Source organism: Oncorhynchus tshawytscha, linkage group LG19 (assembly GCF_018296145.1).
Source record: "Oncorhynchus tshawytscha isolate Ot180627B linkage group LG19, Otsh_v2.0, whole genome shotgun sequence".
Taxonomy (NCBI): Eukaryota; Metazoa; Chordata; class Actinopteri; order Salmoniformes; family Salmonidae; genus Oncorhynchus; species Oncorhynchus tshawytscha.
Window position 1 is genome coordinate 7,078,787 of NC_056447.1, and position 17,770 is coordinate 7,096,556.

A 17,770-nucleotide genomic window follows, 5' to 3' on the forward strand; every position below is an offset into this window, starting at 1 on the left:
ACTTCTTCTATAAGATGCTCCTCTGTCCTCCACTCGTTACCTGTATTAATGGCACCCGTTTGAACTTGTTATCAGTATAAAAGACACCTGTCCACAACCTCAAACACTCACACTCCAAACTTCACTATGGCCAAGACCAAAGAGCTGTCAAAGGACACCAGAAACAAAATTGTAGACCTGCACCAGGCTGGGAAGACTGAATCTGCAATAGGTAAGCAGCTTGGTTTGAAGAAATCAACTGTGGGAGCAATTATTAGGAAATGGAAGACACACAAGACCACTGATAATCTCCCTCGATCTGGGGCTCCACGCAAGATCTCCCCCTGTGGGTGGTCAAAATGATCACAAGAACGGTGAGCAAAAATCCCAGAACCACACGGGGGGACCTAGTGAATGACCTGCAGAGAGCTGGGACCAACATAACAAAGCCTACCATCAGTAACACACTACGCCGCCAGGGACTCAAATCCTGCAGTGCCAGACGTGTCCCCCTGCTTAATCCAGTACATGTCCAGGCCCGTCTGAAGTTTGCTAGAGAGCATTTGGATGATCTAGAAGAAGATTGGGAGAATGTCATATGGTCAGATGAAACCAAAATAGAACTTTTTGGTGTAAACTCAACTCGTCGTGTTTGGAGGACAAAGAATGCTGAGTTGCATCCAAAAAACACCATACCTACTGTGAAGCATGGGGGTGGAAACATCATGCTTTGGGGCTGTTTTTCTGCAAAGGGAACAGGACGACTGATGCGTGTAAAGGAAAGAATGGGGCCATGTATCGTGAGATTTTGAGTGAAAACCTCCTTCCAAGTTGTGTTGGGGAGAGAGTTTATTTATAGACTAGACTGTTACGGGTCGGGCGTGCAGGTGGCTCGGGTTTGCTGAAATTTGATATAGAGGATGTCTTAAAGACAATCCAAAGGTGTCTTTGTACTTTATTTGATAGTTGTTCATTTTTTAGGCTATTGGTTATAGGTGTATAGTCAATTGATCGATAATATAATAACACTCTTAACTAAGTGTAAATTTAAAAATAAACATCTATGTAAAATCTATGAGAATAGAATGGTTCAGAACTTTTGTGAAACTTAACAGCACAGTTGAGAAATATATGCCAAATTCATCGGTTTGAAATCAAAACTCCCTCATGGTACCCTTCCTGCAGGTTCAGATAGATCCAGCATGACAATGCCACCAGCCATGCAGCTGAAGGATGGGACTAAAAAGCCCAGATCTTAAAAGATAACGTCTGGGACCTGTTGATAAGAAATGTCCAGGAAATCAAAACTGGATGGTGTTCAGAGATAGATGGGGGGGGATTTAAGGAGCTGAAGGATGGGACTAAAAAACAAACAAAAGATAACACTTGTAAAATATACTGTGTCCCCCCACTTCTAAAATCAACGTTGAGCCCCTGGACACACACGCACACAGAAATGAGTTGTCACTGTATTATACTTGGCAGGGGTTATTTCATGAAGTTGAAATGCTGAAGTTGAAATGGTGCTGGAATAGTGGAGGCAGCTCCAGTTTTCTTTGCGACTTGCAGTAACTCTCTGTTGTTCTAAATCAATAGTTGTTTAGTGGGCTGAAAATGTCGGAAACGTTAACTTGAGCTAACAGAGTTTGCTATCCGGTTTTGCGATAAAACAAGGTGTGGTTGAATTTATTCTGCCACTGTGTCTTCTTATTATCTCGGCGTTTAGATAACGGTCGCAAGGCATATGAATTAACAGGTTATAGATCAAACAAGCAATTATCACAACACATAGGTTGTGTGTGTGTGTGCGTGGGCGGGGGGGGGGGCTTTCCCAGTAATTTTTCCCACGAACCGGGGTTTACATTTGAGTTAGGTGGGGGTTAAGTGCCTTGCTCAAAGGCACATTGACATATTTTTCACAAAGTAATCTCGGGGGGCTCGAACAAACGACCTTCCGGTTACTGGCCCAACGCTTTTTTGCTAGGCTACCTGGTTGAATTTCCCAGTCCCTTGTGATACGTTGTGTTCCTTGCTGTTCCTTTTACCTTAGCAGGCTTGAAACACCCATGTCAATCAGCAATCAGAGGAACGTTAACCAATTGTTGCCCATGGGGTGACGCTTCCACTGGCACAGTAGGCTATTTAAAAGCCAGTTTGCGGTCAGAGCGCACGGACCATCATTACATGAGAAGATGGAGACGTTCAGGTATCTGTTTTGAACGTATGAAAAGTTTATGCTACCATACCATGTTTGCAACTATGTATCTTTAATTTTTTTGGAACATATTTTACGTCTGGAACGAAATAGTGGATATGCAAACGGCACTGGGGGACACTTGGAACCATAACATCAGCTCTTATAACCGGTCCTCTACGGACCCAGACCGCTTCAGCAGCCTGGAGGACATAGATATGACCGCGGACGGCAGTCCAGCGCTTCGAATCATGATATCAATCGTGTATTCTGTGGTTTGCGCAGCGGGTTTGGTGGGGAATTTGTTAGTCGTTTTCTTAATGAAAGTGAGACAAGGAAGAAAAAGGTCCACCATACACTATTTTGTTCTTAATCTGGCCATGACGGACTTCCAGTTTGTCCTGACCCTGCCTTTCTGGGCTGTGGACACTGCTCTGGACTTCAGCTGGCCGTTTGGGAACGCGATGTGCAAGATCATTCTCTCCGTTACTGTTATGAACATGTACGCGAGTGTTTTCTTCCTCACTGCTATGAGTGTTACGCGCTACTGGTCCGTTGCCTCGGCTCTAAAGGACCGCACCAGACACAGATATTGTTCGGTGAGATGGGTAAGCGCAGTGCTATGGGTCTTTGCCACTGTGGCCACCGCTCCAACTGCTATTTTCTCCAATATGACAAACATCGCTGGGGAGAAGCTCTGCCTTTTGCGGTTCCCGGAGGGCCAGCACTGGCTGGCTTTATATCACTTACAAAAAATCATAATTGCCTTTGTTTTCCCCATGCTCATAGTAACAATTTGCTATTTGATGCTCCTACGATTCGTTCGCCTGAGGAGTATGAACAACAACCATCCTAAACGGAGTAACAGAGTCACTAAATCCGTTACCATTGTGGTTCTTTCATTCTTTTTGTGTTGGATGCCTAATCACGCCATCACTTTCTGGGGCGTCCTGGTCAAATTTAATGTGGTGAACTGGGACAAGTCTTATTATATGGTTCACACCTATGTTTTCCCTGTGACCGTGTGCCTGGCACATGCCAATAGTTGCTTGAACCCAGTTTTATATTGTCTCATGCGAAGAGAGTTCAGGAAAATGCTGAAGGATTTATTCTGGCGGGTTTCCTCACCTGCGAACAGCTGTCAAATACGTCCCTTTTCTGCAACTCGAAAAGCCTCTGTCCACGGTGACACACAAATACCTTTGAATGTCATAGACACCGACCTCTGTCAACTATCCATTGTAAATGGGCAATGTGACGCATTAGCGGAGGACAGCCAACCATAAAGGTAACTTAATGCGTAAAAGTAGAGCTCTAAACCGCTTCGAAAAACAATCCTCGACTCAATGCATAAGACTAAGATGAGAACATTATCTTTTCTTAATTAACAGTATTTAAGTTTATAAATTATGATATTATATCACGTAACCTACCAAATTGCGCATAAGATGCCAGCTGCGCCAAGCAAATATTTGTCTCCGTGACTGGCCTCAGCCCTTATGTGACTTCAAAATGATTTCTACCTTTGTACATGGCGTACTACCTAACATAATTTAAATTGAGGCCTACTTGGGGATCTATTGAATCTGTATCGCGGAAGTTCAGCGTTACAGCTTGATTGACATTTATTAAGGCAATATTCCCGCATTAGCAGACTGCATTCATAGTAAACGCAGTATATGTCGGCTCAATCGGGAATTACCTTTACATTTCTGTCGCAGAATGTGTAAAGCTTCAACAATACAGATGATTGAAAAGCCCTTGACCTTGCTAAATCAATGGTATATTGTCGTTACATTGCGCTTTTGAGCTGTTTTTAAATCGAACAAAAACTTTGGCTACTGCCTGAACGCCTATTGTGATTTCCATGGCTATTGGTTGTCGTAAGTGTGTAAGTGTGGTATAGCAAGTGTGGTATAGGCCTAGGTGTATTTTGAGAAAAATACTGTTCTTTCCATTTTGCAAAGTAAAATGCAAGTGTCAGTCATTTTCAGTAATTCACAGTATTTCATTAACAGATACTTTGCAACTTTGTGACAAGGGATTCATATTTTCCCGGAAACTTTCCAACTTTCAGTACCGGGGATACTTCATATGTATCCCTTGAGTCCCAGAAAGTACGGCGAAAATCGGAAGTGCCCAATTCAAAGCGTTTAAAACCAAAATATGTCCACTATGCCAGGGTTCTGCCCAAATAATAAGGGCGCTGTGCCACCTTGTCGACTGGGCTGCACCACTATGTAAAGATTTCAGAGCAAATTAAACTGATATTTACTAATGAACTATCTTTGATCGCCAATGACACAGTTGTGAATTAAATTCCATAAATTCCGAGCATTATCATGTTCCTCAATTAATGTAGTGCATATCTCGATACAGAGCGCGCGCAGGACGCACAGAGCGCACCCCGAGTACAGCGTTGTCTGATCATGCAAACTTGCTAAGCTTGCTAGATAACCTCCTTCAACTAATGACATAATATATTCTATATTTGGCAAAATCGAGTTGATGATTATACAGATAGTATATCAGGAAATTAACAACAGAGAGATTTAAGAGTATAAATTGTTTAAAATGTCAAGGTATCTTAACAGGAACCAACTCTAAAAATATCCATATATACTTTCATACGGTCTGTTGATCACGCATACCGAAGCTCTCATCTGGGCAGCAACTATACAGTAAATTGTTAACAGACTGTGACAGAGATGCCTATATAGGGAATTGTGCACAGGCCTATCAAATGTGTGACTGTCTGGAGAGCCACAATGACAGCTCAAATAGGCACACGTTATTTCACAGGCTCTATTGTAGGGGTTTCCTGTAGGGCAGAGCTCTCCTTCTTGGAGAGCCACCATCCTGTATGTTTTCACTTCTAGCGCACCTGATTCTAATAATTATCTAGTTGACAAGAATCAGATTAGTTACAACTGGAGTTGGAGTGACAACCTAAAGGAGGGTAGCGGTGTCAATTATGTGTGTGCTTTGAATTTATGGCAACTTTGTGTGAAGTAAATACCTAGGCTAATGGCTTCCATGTGATAACCTGTTTGGATAATGTGTTTTTAATTTTTTCGCTAATCTGCATGTTGTGTATTTTGTGGAATTTCATTAGTGCGACATTAGCTATTTTCCCGGGTCTTGGCATTTATTTTTTTCTGGAAATATACAGAGGGTACCTGGGACAGTCCCAGGAAACAGTTTAAACATCTTACTTCTTAGTTGTGACTGTAGCCTATGCCCATTCCAATAATTGATATAGTCTATACACTAGAATACTTATTTGGTGGCACTGTGTTGATGCCGCTGTGCCTCCATCATGAAAGTCCCCCACCGTTGTAAAAAAAAATATTTCGGGAGCTATAGCAATGCATTTATTAATGTCTACATTTGTTTTTGCCACATTTATTCTATTACAGACAACTTGATGCATACAAAATGATTTAAAAAACAACTTTTTCCCCTTTAAAGTATACATTTTTTGAGATTCCTAATGTTGCTGTCCCCACTACAACAACAAAAAATACGATCCCGAAGACACTGATCTTTGAGCTAACATAGGCTAATGCGATTAGCATAAGGTTGTAAGTAACAAGAACATTTCCCAGTATATAGACATATCTGATATTGGCAGAAAGCTTAAATTCATGTTAATCTAACTGCACTGTCCAATTTACAGAAGGTATTACAGTGAAATAATACCATGCTATTGTTTGAGAAGAGTGCACCATTTTGAACATGAAAAGTTATTAATAAACAAATTAGGCACATTTGGGCAGTCTTAATAACGTTTTTGAACAGAAATGCAATGGTTCATTTGATCAGTCTAAAGCGTTGCACATACACTGCTCCATCTAGTGGCCAAAATCTAAATTGCAACTGGGCTGGAATAATACATTATGGCCATTCTCTTGCATTTCAAAGATGATGGTACAAACATTTTTTCAAAATAATGTTTTTTTCCTTCTTTGTATTATCTTTTATCAGATCTATTGTGATATATTCTCTTACATTCCTTTCACATTTCCACAAACTTAAGTGTTTCCTATCAAATGGTACCAAGACTATGCAAATCCTTGCTTCAGGGCCTGTAATTGTGTCCTGGAAACATTTAATTGAAATACTGTATAATTCCATTAATTCCTGTGGAGGACTGCTCCTACTAGGGAGTGCCAATATGGCCAATCGGTGGCTTCAAAGCCTCTCAATAGCCAGGGTTTATTTACATCATTGACTTGTTTTATTGTGAACTACAAGTAGAGCTTTGGAAACGAGTGCTGTAAATATTATAACATTTTCTGTGACTGATGCCTGTGAAATACATGTACTCTTCGCTAAACAAATGTAATGACTGATATGTCAACCAATACATTTGCATAATACAATTATTTCTCATGGCCATTTTTTTGTCTTATTTAGCAGTGATGTTAACAAGTTTGGCACAAATAAGTGGAAAATCATCAACACAATAAAAACTACACATTTTGGAAAACCGACAGTGCCAAGGGTAAGACAGAACTGGCAGGAGCTAATATACAATAAGTGAATTTGTCCAAATACTTATGACTTCTTCAAAAGGAGGGACTAGATACATAAGGTGCTTTCATTTCTGAATGGTAAAAGCAGTGGTGTAAAGTACTTAAAAAAATACTTTAAAGTACTACTTAAGTCGTTTTTATGGGGATATGTACTTTACGATTTATATTTTTGACAACTTTTACTTTTACTTCACTACATTCCTAAAGAACATTATGCACTGTTTACTCCATATATTTTCCCTGACACCCAAAAGTACTCGTTACATTTTGAATGCTTAGTAGGACAGAAAATGGTTAAATTCGCACACTAATGAAGAAAACTTACCTGGTCATCCCTACTGCCTCTGATCTGACGGACTCCCTTTACACAAATGCTTTGTTTTTAAATGATGTCTGAGTGTTGGAGTGTCACCCTGGCTATCTGTAATTAAAATAAAAGTGTCTGGTTTGCTTAAAAAATAATTGTACATTATTCATATTTTTACTTTTACTTTTGACACTTAAGTATATTTAAAACCAAATACTTTTAGACTTTAACTCAAGTAATATTTTACTGGGGGACATTCACTTTTACTTGAGTCATTTTCTATTAAGTCGTCTTTACTTTTACTCAAGTCTGAGAATTGAGTACTTTTTCCACCACTAGGTGAAAATAGATATGTAATACCCTCAAATAAAAGGTGACGTTCTGAATTGTCGCCTCATATTAAATATTTTATCTCAAATCCAAAATGCTGGAGTATAGTCAAGTTAAGTGTAGCTCTTAACCCAGTATGTCCACTGAGGGGCCACTATAGTCAATAAATAATTCATTGAATCTCAACGTGTACTTGACAAGACAACAAAACCATCTAAATATTTAGGAGAAAACCAAGGGAATTATTGGGCCATACATGATGTGTTTAAAGTATATTTGATGAATATTCTAAAATAAACTAAAAAGCAAGTCATCACAGGTTATTTTCAGTTTCTCCAAGTTAAGGTTATCCTGATCTCACATTTTAAACCCTTTTATAACCCGCCAATCTCTACAAAGTCAAACGCCATAACCTTAATAATCTACCACACACCAGTATACCTGCCTCTATCGATTCACTTTAGACATAATGGGGGGGCAGGGTAGCCTAGTGGTTAGAGCGTTGGACTAGTAACCGGAAGGTTGCAAGTTCAAACCCCCGAGCTGACAAAGTACAAATCTGTCGTTCTGCCCCTGAACAGGGGGCAGAACCCACTGTTAACCCACTGTTCCTGTTCCGTCATTGAAAATAAGAATGTGTTCTTAACTGACTTGCCTAGTTAAATAAATAAATAATCACTGAAAGGTTCTATGGCTGAGGGGCTATAATGTATATGCTATAGAAATCCCGATGGTATTCGTCAAATGGAGTAATGGAGTAATGGGGGAGATCAAATGAAACTATTGACAACCTTTTATGAGATTATTAAGGGCCATAGAGATCCTCAGGGCTACGCATACAGACTATTGTCCTGCTCAAGGCACATTACTGTAACATCACTGTGTACACAGTCAGCGTACCAAGTCCGCTGAAATGTCTCTATAGGTTTCAATTTCATAGCTCGTTTACTGCCATCTCCAAGTCTGAATATGCTAGTTTGCATTTCCTAGGAATAAGCAATACTCAGTGGAAAGGCAAATGCAAGATGGTAGCCAATCAGTCTGTCCGTTTGTATGTGTGATCCTTGAGATCAGAGTTTAAGAGTTTTTATGTTTTAATGACCCTGATCCTGATCCTGTTTACAGAAGCAAATGCTTTTTTATGTGAAGGTGGATGCTGTATATAACAACTATTATTTTTAGATCTCAGTCTCTATTTTACATTTCGGATTGAGAAGGCATTTCATTTTTTATACACCTTTCTGGAGTTGGTTGCTCACGGAGTCAGGAGTGTCTGTCTGCGCGCAAGGCCTGCTACGCGAGCGCAGGTGCGCACTGAAGGCTAGGAGCGGAGAAGCGCCTAATTAGATTGGAAAACCTGATGCACCGTGGGCGGTGGGAAAATATAGGTTGTTCTACACAACGTCTACTGATCGTTGGACACCTGTGCTGAAATACCTATAAAAAAACGGCATTATGTAGCTGTCACTGTGCCTGCTCTTTACTCAATGCCATCCTGGATTAAATAGGCTGATTAAATAGGCTGAATGATCAATGGTTGAGTGAGTTACCTTCGCTTTATGCCCTACAATTTGCAAACACTCCGACGAGACCATCATGTCAATACCACCAGGAACTTGGTCTCTCTGCAATTACATTTCTACTATTCTCAAACGCAACTGGACCTACACTTGATGGCATACTTCCAAAATCTCAAACTATTGAATTACTTTCTGTGTTGAAAGACCTCACGCATTGGGCAACAGATATATTGTTATGCTTTTATTGTTGGTCTCTGGTAAAGTGCAACCAAACCCTGGTCCGGTAGATACTATCCAATCTCTACCGAATCCCTATGATTTTAAAAACAGAGCCGGTTTTGGCCTCTTGTATGTTAATGTCAGGAGTCTATTTCCAAAAATAGACATGATTAGAATATGGGTCAAAACGACAAATGCAGACATAATGGTTTTATCAGAAACTTGGCTAAATAAATCTATATCAAATAACTCGATTTCTATTGATGGGTGGGTACATGGTTTTTAGAACGGGTTGGATGAGTAAAGGAGGAGGGGTTGCAATTTATGTGAAATCCGAGTTTAACACCTCTGAAATTCTCTCGATTACCAAAGCCAAACATTTTGAATTGCTTGCAGTTAAAGTGAACATATATAAGGACTCCCACATCACTGTAGTCGGCTGCTACAGACCGCCCTCGGCTTAGGGAGACGCACATCTTTCTGATGTCTTGCACAAGTTATTAAATGACTCTGAATTCATTATTTTAGGAGATTTGAACTGGGACATGCATACATCTGTATCGGATTATTTCGAAGAACTGTGTGACTCTCTGAATTTCGCTCAATTAATTCATGCGCATACAAGACCGAATCCCCGACCACCTAACAAATCAGCGCTATTTGACATTATTTCAACGAATACCACTTACAAATACACATCGACTGGGATATTCTGTAATGATGTCAGTGATCACTGTGCAATTTCTTGTGGTAGAAATAAAAAAATGACCAAATCCAAACCCCGTTATATTTTTAAAAGACATTTTAGACAGTTTGACGAGCAAGCGTTCTTACATGATCTGTACCATACTATTGATAGAGTAAGTCTGATTCTTGATGTTGACACTGCCTGGGACTATTATTATATGAAATTTGTGTCGATTTGTGATACGCGTGCATCTGTGAAGAAATTTAGAATCAGTGGAAGGGACAATCCCTGGTTTTCAGAAAACTTGGCAGAATTAAATAGAAAGATATATCTAGCTCAAGCTAGACGTACAAACGCTCCTGTTGACTGGGCCTCCTTCAGAGCGCTAAGAAACAAATGCACAGGATTGACCAGGAAGTCCAAATCAGATGACTATTTAAATAGTCACAGAGAACCTAAACAACCCTACCAGGTAATCAAATCGGTGTCAGGTTCTAATGTCTCCTCTGACCTTCCTGACCCTTTAATAATGATGGATTCTAATGAAGTGAAGGATAGCGCCAATATTGTAGGGTTTTTTAACAAGCACTTCATATCTGCTTGTTCAGTTTTTGATAATGGTGGGGCCCAGGCCTCTAATGTAAGCTCGGTTATACTCAACTATGATATAGGCCCTCGTGTGAACCATTTTAACCTTGAGCCTGTTTCTTATACTGAGGTCTATAAAGCACTAAAGGCTATAGACACTAAAAAATCTGCAGGTCCAGAGCCCTACCTCTTAAAAGATAGCAGATGATATTAGTACTGAACCTGTGACTCACATTTTCAACTTGAGTTTCTTGACCAATTCCATACCCAGCATTTGGAAATCAGCTTATGTTCTCCCACTGCTAAAGGGTGGTGATCCCTCAGATGCTAATAACTATTGTCCTATCTCTAAACCCCCTATCATGGCCAAAGTCTATGAATCCCTAGTGAACTCACAGTTAAAACGCGTCTTAATTGAAAATAACATACTGAGCGGGGTTCAGTCTGGCTTTAGATCAGGGCACAGCACCATAACTGCAGCTATGGCAGTGGCAAAAGACATCATTAATGCACTAGATAAAAAGCAATGTTGTGCTGCTCTGTTTGTGGATGTTGACCCTGAATTGTTGCAAGCTAGACTCAGAAACATTGGTCTCAGTGAAGGGGAAGTAAATTGGTTTAGGAACTATCTTTCTGATAGTGTATATACTGACATGTGTATATACTGAAATGTGTATATACTGACAATCACAAGTCTAGCTTTTTTAAGATTAATAAAGGTGTGCCCCAGGGTTCCATTTTAGCTCCTGTGTTCTCAATTTTTATGAATGATTTGGGAAATGGGATGCAACCGGCAAAATGACATCTATATGCAGATGATACAGTCATATATTCATGTGCTCCTTCTCTGGTTCAGGTTGTTGAAGAGCTCCAGACTGCTTTTCAGTCACTGCAGGCCTCCCTTTATGGTCTCAAACTGGTCTTGAATGTACAAAAAAAAACAAATTCATGACCTTTACCAGAGCTAGAACTTTTAGAACTTTTTCCCTTGAAAAAAGTGTCATCCTACAAATACCTAGGTATTTGGTTGGATGACAAGTTGTCCTTTACAGTTCATGTGGATAATCTTGTGACAAAGCTTAAATTGAAATTGAGTTTTTATTTTCGTAATAAGACTTGCTTCCCGCTTATTGCTAGAAAGAAGCTTGTTCAGGCCACTTTTCTCTCTGTAATTGATTATGATGACTTGTTATATATGCATACAACCTCCTCCGTCTTACAAAGACTGGACTCTGTTTATCATGCATCCTTGCGCATTATTACAAATGCCAAGTCACTCAACCACCATTGCACATTGTACCAAACGATTGGTTGGACCTCACTTTATATGAGCAGAAAGATACATTTGTATGCGTTCATCTACAAAGCCATTTTGGGTAAACTCCCTCTTTACCTCTGTAGTCTGGTCTCCTTCACCACCAGTAATTACCATACCCAGTCTGCTAGGTGGTTTCTACTTAAAGTTCCCAGGACATTCACAGTATTAGGCAACACTGCCTTCTCTTCTTGTGCACCAGATGCATGGAATAGTCTACAATCCATGCTTCATCTAGATATGTTAGTGCCATTGAATGAATTTAAAATATTGATGGGAGACTCTGTTACAGAGAAGTGTAAATGCTTTTTTTTAGGCTGGATCATGTTGCTGTATTGTTGTATGTGTCACACCCTGATCTGTTTCACCTGTCCTCATTATTGTCTCCACCCCCTCCAGGTGTCGCTTGTCTTCCCCAGTGTATTAATCCCTGTGTTTCCTGTCTCTCTGTGCCAGTTTGTCTTGTATGTTCCAAGTCAACCAGCGGTTTTCCTGTACTCCTGCCTTTGCTATTCTCTTTTTTCTAGTCCTCCCGGTTTTGACCCTTGCCTGTTCTGGACTCTGTACCTGTCTGCCTGACCATTCTGCCTGCCTTGACCACGAGAATTTCTGCTACTCTGTACCTCCTGAACTCTGATCTGATTTTGACCTTTTTCCTGTTCACGACTATTCTCTTGCCTACATTGTAAGACTCCAACCACCTGCTTCCTGTGTCTGCATCTGGATCTCGCCTTGTCATGATAGTATGTTTTAATTATGTAATGTATTGATTGTTGCTGCCTTGGCCAGGTCTCCCTTGAAAAATAGACTCTGGGTCTCAATGGGCTTTTCTTGGTTAAATAAAGGTGAAATAAAAAATATATATGTTGTAAGGCAAATAAATTATATTGGCAATAAAAAATGTTTACCATTTACTCAGCTGTATTCACAATTGCAAAAGGAAAATCTAAGGAATGGCTATAGTTGTACAATAATAGTAACTGAAGCCATTTCTTATCTGCCTTTATTTTCATCAATTTGTGAAAGTTAACTTTACAGACATATTACCTAATAAGATTAGGTAAACAGTTGCAATACTGACCTCTTTCTGCCTCAAGTTAATTTATCTGTTTGGGTGGTTATGAAATCCAAATACACCTAAATTCAGCAACAACAAAAAACGCCCCTTTTTCAGGACCAGACCTTTCAAAGATAATTCGTAAAAATCCAAATAACTTCACAGATCTTCATTGTAAAGGGTTTAAACACTGTTTCCCATGCTTCTTCAATGAACCATAAACAATTAATGAACATGCACATGTGGAACGGTCGTTAAGACACGGTAGGCAATTAAGGTCACAGTTATGAAAACTTAGGACACTAAAAAGCCTTTCTACTGACTGAAAAACACCAAAAGAAAGTTGCCCAGGGTTCCTGCTCATCTGCATGAACATACCTTAGGCATGCTGCAAGGAGGCATGGGGATTGCAGATGTGGCTAGGGCAATAAATGACGATGTCCGTACTGTGAGACGCCTAAGACAGCGCTACAAGGTGACAGGGTGGACAGCTGATCGTCCTCGCAGTGGCAGACCACGTGTAACAACACCTGCACAGGATCGGTATATTCGAACATCACACCTGCGGGACAGGTACAGGATGGCAACAACAACTGCCAGTTACACCAGGATGCACAATCCCTCAATCAGTGCTCAGACTCTCCGCAATAGGCTGAGAGAAGCTGGACTGAGGGCTTGTAGACCTGTTGTAAGGCAGGTCCTCACCAGACATAACCGGCAACAATGTCGCCTACGGGCACAAACCCCCCATCGCTGGACCAGACAGGACTGGCAAAAAGTGCTCTTCTCTGACAAGCCGCGGTTTTGTCTCACCAGGGGTGGTGGTCTGATTCGCGTTTATCGTCAAAGGAATGAGCGTTACACCGAGGCCTGTAATCTGGAGCGGGATCGATTTGGAGGTGGAGGGTACATCATGGTCTGGGGCAGTGTGTCACAGCATCATCGAACTGAGCTTGTTGTCATTGCAGGCAATCTCAATGCTGTGCGTTACAGGGAAGACATTCCTCCTCCCTCATGTGGTACCCTTCCTGCAGGCTCATCCTGACATGACTCTCCAGCATGACAATGCCACCAGCCATGCTGCTCATTCTGTGCATGATTTCCTGCAAGACAGGAATGTCAGTGTTCTGCCATGGCCAGCGAAGAGCCCGGATCGCAATCCCATTGAGCACGTCTGTGACCTGTGGGATCGGAGGGTGAGGGCTAGGGCCATTCCCCACAGAAATGTCTGGGAACTTGCAGGTGCCTTGGTGGAAGAGTGGGGTAACATCTCACAGCAAGAACTGTCAAATCTGGTGCAGTCCATGATGAGATGCACTGCAGTACTTAATGCAGATGGTGGCCACACCAGATACTGATTGTTACTTTTGATTTTGATCCCCTCTTTGTACTGGGACACATTATTCCATTTCTGTTAGTCACATGTCTGTGGAACTTGAACTTATGTCTCAGTTGTTGAATATTATGTTCATAGAAATATTTACACAGTGAGAGGACATTTCTTTTGTGCTGAGTTTATAATATAGTTAGCCACAAGATTTCGTCACAATACAAATCTATGTTTTCTTAATCACAGTTAAAGTATTTTTGATTTGTCCAAAGCACTTGAACTAATGCTGCGCGTAATCTCACACATCACGTTGTGTCAAATGAAATCTACGATACCATTTATTTTTACGTCAGAGCTGCCGGAAAACGTGTGGCGAAACAGCATTTTGCCTGAGTACTTTTCAAAGTCTGGTAAAAGCGTTTTCCAGACATATTCTTAGTTCAAGTCATAGAAATCATAGAAAAATGTTTAGCATCAGAAAAGAAAGCAGGTGTTATTTATTGGACAAGTTGACATAGTACCTTCCCCAATTTCAGACCATTTGTTTTATATAGTGAATACAACCCTGTCCACGGCATTTCACACATTAATCCCCATGCTCGATGTAACAGGTGGATTCACTTGTCAGTCACAGGGGTCTCTTAGCTACAGTGCCTTATCAACCACAGCTGTCAACAACTACATTTGCACCAGCTCCTCTCTTGCCTGCCTGGTTGCCTGCCTTCATGATAGAGCGAAAACAAATTTTCATGGAAAACAAGGTATGTGTTGAAGGGATACTTTGGGGTTTTGGCAAGGAGGCCCTTTATCTACTTCCCCAGAGTCGGATGAACTTGTGGATACCATTTTTATGTTTCTTCGTCCAGTATGAAGAAAGTTAGAGGTACTTTCACAAGCCAATGCTAACTAGCGTTAACGCAGTGCCTGGAAGTCTATGGGTATCTACTAGCATAAAATGGTATCCACAAGTTCACCTGACTCTGGGGAAGTAGATAAAGGGCCACATTGCAAAATCCTGAAGTATCCCTTTATTAAAGCAGTTTAGTCGTCCTCTAAAATGAGCTAGAACGATCCAATCTGTAGCTAGCTAACAAAACTACAAATGTAATTTAAGTAGCTTAGCTAATGTTAGCTATCTAGCTAACTAGGTTGATGCAATCATTCCACCAGGAGTTTATGTTTATAATTTAGACTCTCTAACCAGGTATACATCCAACCTTTTTATGTGGGTAAAGTACATGTCGGTTTAAAAAATGCTATGAAAGGCCTTATGGAAACATAATTTTTCAGTAAACTTGACATTTCTCGAGAAAACAAAATACTTTAAACAAGGTCTGATCTTTTTGTGTTGCTTAAAATTAATAATGTGAGAAATGTCGATGGAAGTGCTTTTATGAGGAAATATTTATATAATAACCATCATATCGAAGTAAATTTGGAGTCACGCGATTACATGTTGTGTGGTCCTCCCACTACGACACCCTAGGAAAGCATGCAGTTTATTAGGCTACAGATGAAATAAATTATGATCAACTTCACAGGGTGGTGAAAGTGCAAGGTGATGAGCTTAATGCTCGTTCCAATAATTATCAAGGGTTTTATTCGAGTGACATGACCGTCGATGCTTGGTGGCCGTTTGACAAATAAAAATGATCTTGCTCTTTAGTCCATAATAATCTCATCATGTATCTGCCGCTGCTGGCTCGAGCGCAAGTGCCAATACCAGAGTGAGCACACTCACTACATGTATATAACACATTTGTTTTGAGAAAAACATCAGCAGAGTTGAAAATGCAATGGAAACCCATTCAACTTGTATTTGTTATTCAGTACATTTGGGAATTTATCTGTATGAGGTTTTTTTATGTGCACTATGTCATCACACAGTCTTTTATCTGCAACAAGTCAATTTGATGGAAACATCTCTGGTGGGAAAAATGTGCATATTGTTTTTAATATGCACATGTCGCCAATTGGATGGAAATCTAGATTCTTAATAAATGTTTTTGGCACAGGTTAAAGAAGATGAAACGATCTGTTGCTGCTACCAAAGGACAAGGGATTCTGAAGTTATTGAAAATGTTAGTCAGACAGTTTGTTGATCCAGTAATGTTGGCATATTTCTTTTTTCCACTGCTGGTGATTATTCACAGATGTTTGTGGTGAAAATGTCACGGTCTTAAAAGTAAAACATCTACAAATTCCACCACAGAGCATTATAAACAGATAACAATATGAACACGTTTCTCCAACCATAACAGATAAATGGCTAATGCAGAAAGAAAACAATTTATGGATTCTCGCACTACCTTCTTTTACAAATACAGAGACAGGCAGCCATCATGGCATCAGTCTTTTTCAACTAGCTAGTGCATAGTGTCACCTACTGATATGAAGTGGTAATGCAGGTTTGGTTAGAATATAGTACAACAGAAAAAGTGGCATTCAATAAAATCTACTTCATGAAAAGGGAGATATTATTTTCAATTAAAATGTTGAATGTAGTTGATTTAATGATTGAATATATGGATTTGACATGCAATCAGTTCCTACAGTGAGTGCCAGAGAACCAACCATCTGGTGGGCCAGATGGAGGCCAGGACATCAACACAAGGTTAATGTTTTTATGATTTACACATTTTAAAAAATTGTTGCAAAGTCACTCGGGCTCCCGAGTGGAGCAGCAGTCTAAGGCACTGTGAAGAGGTATCACTACAGTCCCTGGTTCAAATCCAGGCTGTATCACATCTGGCTGTGATTGGGAGTCCCACAGGGAGGTGCACAATAGGTCAGGGTAGGCCGTCATTGTAAATAAGAATGTGTTTTTAACTGACTTGCCTAATTAAATAAAAAAAAGTGTAACAAAGTCTACTGTGTAAAGCAGGGTTCCCTAATTGGTGGAACTCTGACACATTTTATTTTGACACCCAAGTTTTCTGAGCATTTTTGTTGTTTTTATTTGCTGGACATAATAGACTAAAAACCAGGAAATCAGCTCCAAGTGGTTTTAATTTAAGAAATGTATTCCCAAATATTCCCACGCATAATAAAGAGAATGTGACCGTATACAAATAAATGTAAGAAGTTTGAAATGATTCACATTATATTGATTTCGGCTTCTTGAGGTCAATTTGCTCTCTATAAATGATTTGTAATTATGTTCCGGACCCCCGATCATCTGCTCAAGAAACAATCATCCCGCAGCTGAATCTAGTTCATGAAATCTGGTGTATAGTGTTAAATGAACCCTTGCAACGAACAACCATATATGTGTGAGAAAAATTCTGATATTGTAAAATATTTATCTTTTTTATCTGTATATGACATCAAAAGTGTAATTATTGAAAGATAATTTCATCACGCTTCTCTCTTTCAATTATAGTTGCTAGTTTTTGATTTCATACTTACAGCATTTTCCATAGATTTTATGATTCATAAAATCAATTTCTTTCAAAAAAGCACTTTTTAAATGGTTCTACGTCTGTAGGTTTCAAATGTAACCCTGCCTTACATAAAGCTCACAGAATTAATTTCAGAAGAGCACTGCAGTCAGATGAACAAATAATCGGTTGTGACAAAATTAAAATTGTTTTCTACAATGAAACCTGTCTTTTAAATTTTTTAAAAAGTCCACTGCTTAAAACTTCTTGATCGGTGTACCATCCACGGTACAGTTGAACTAACGCAGGCTAATGTGATTAGCAT

The 17,770-nt window shown here is 39.9% G+C and overlaps 1 protein-coding gene across 1 annotated transcript; it reads left to right on the top strand.

Annotated features, from left to right (window-relative positions):
* The first annotated feature begins 2,163 nt into the window (after nucleotides 1–2,163).
* On the top strand, nucleotides 2,164–5,783 carry rxfp3.3b (relaxin family peptide receptor 3.3b). Its single transcript, XM_024380292.2, has one exon. It carries the CDS (start codon nucleotides 2,293–2,295, stop codon nucleotides 3,457–3,459), a length of 1,167 nt encoding a protein of 388 aa, XP_024236060.1. The 5' UTR covers nucleotides 2,164–2,292; the 3' UTR covers nucleotides 3,460–5,783.
* The last annotated feature ends 11,987 nt before the right edge of the window (nucleotides 5,784–17,770 follow it).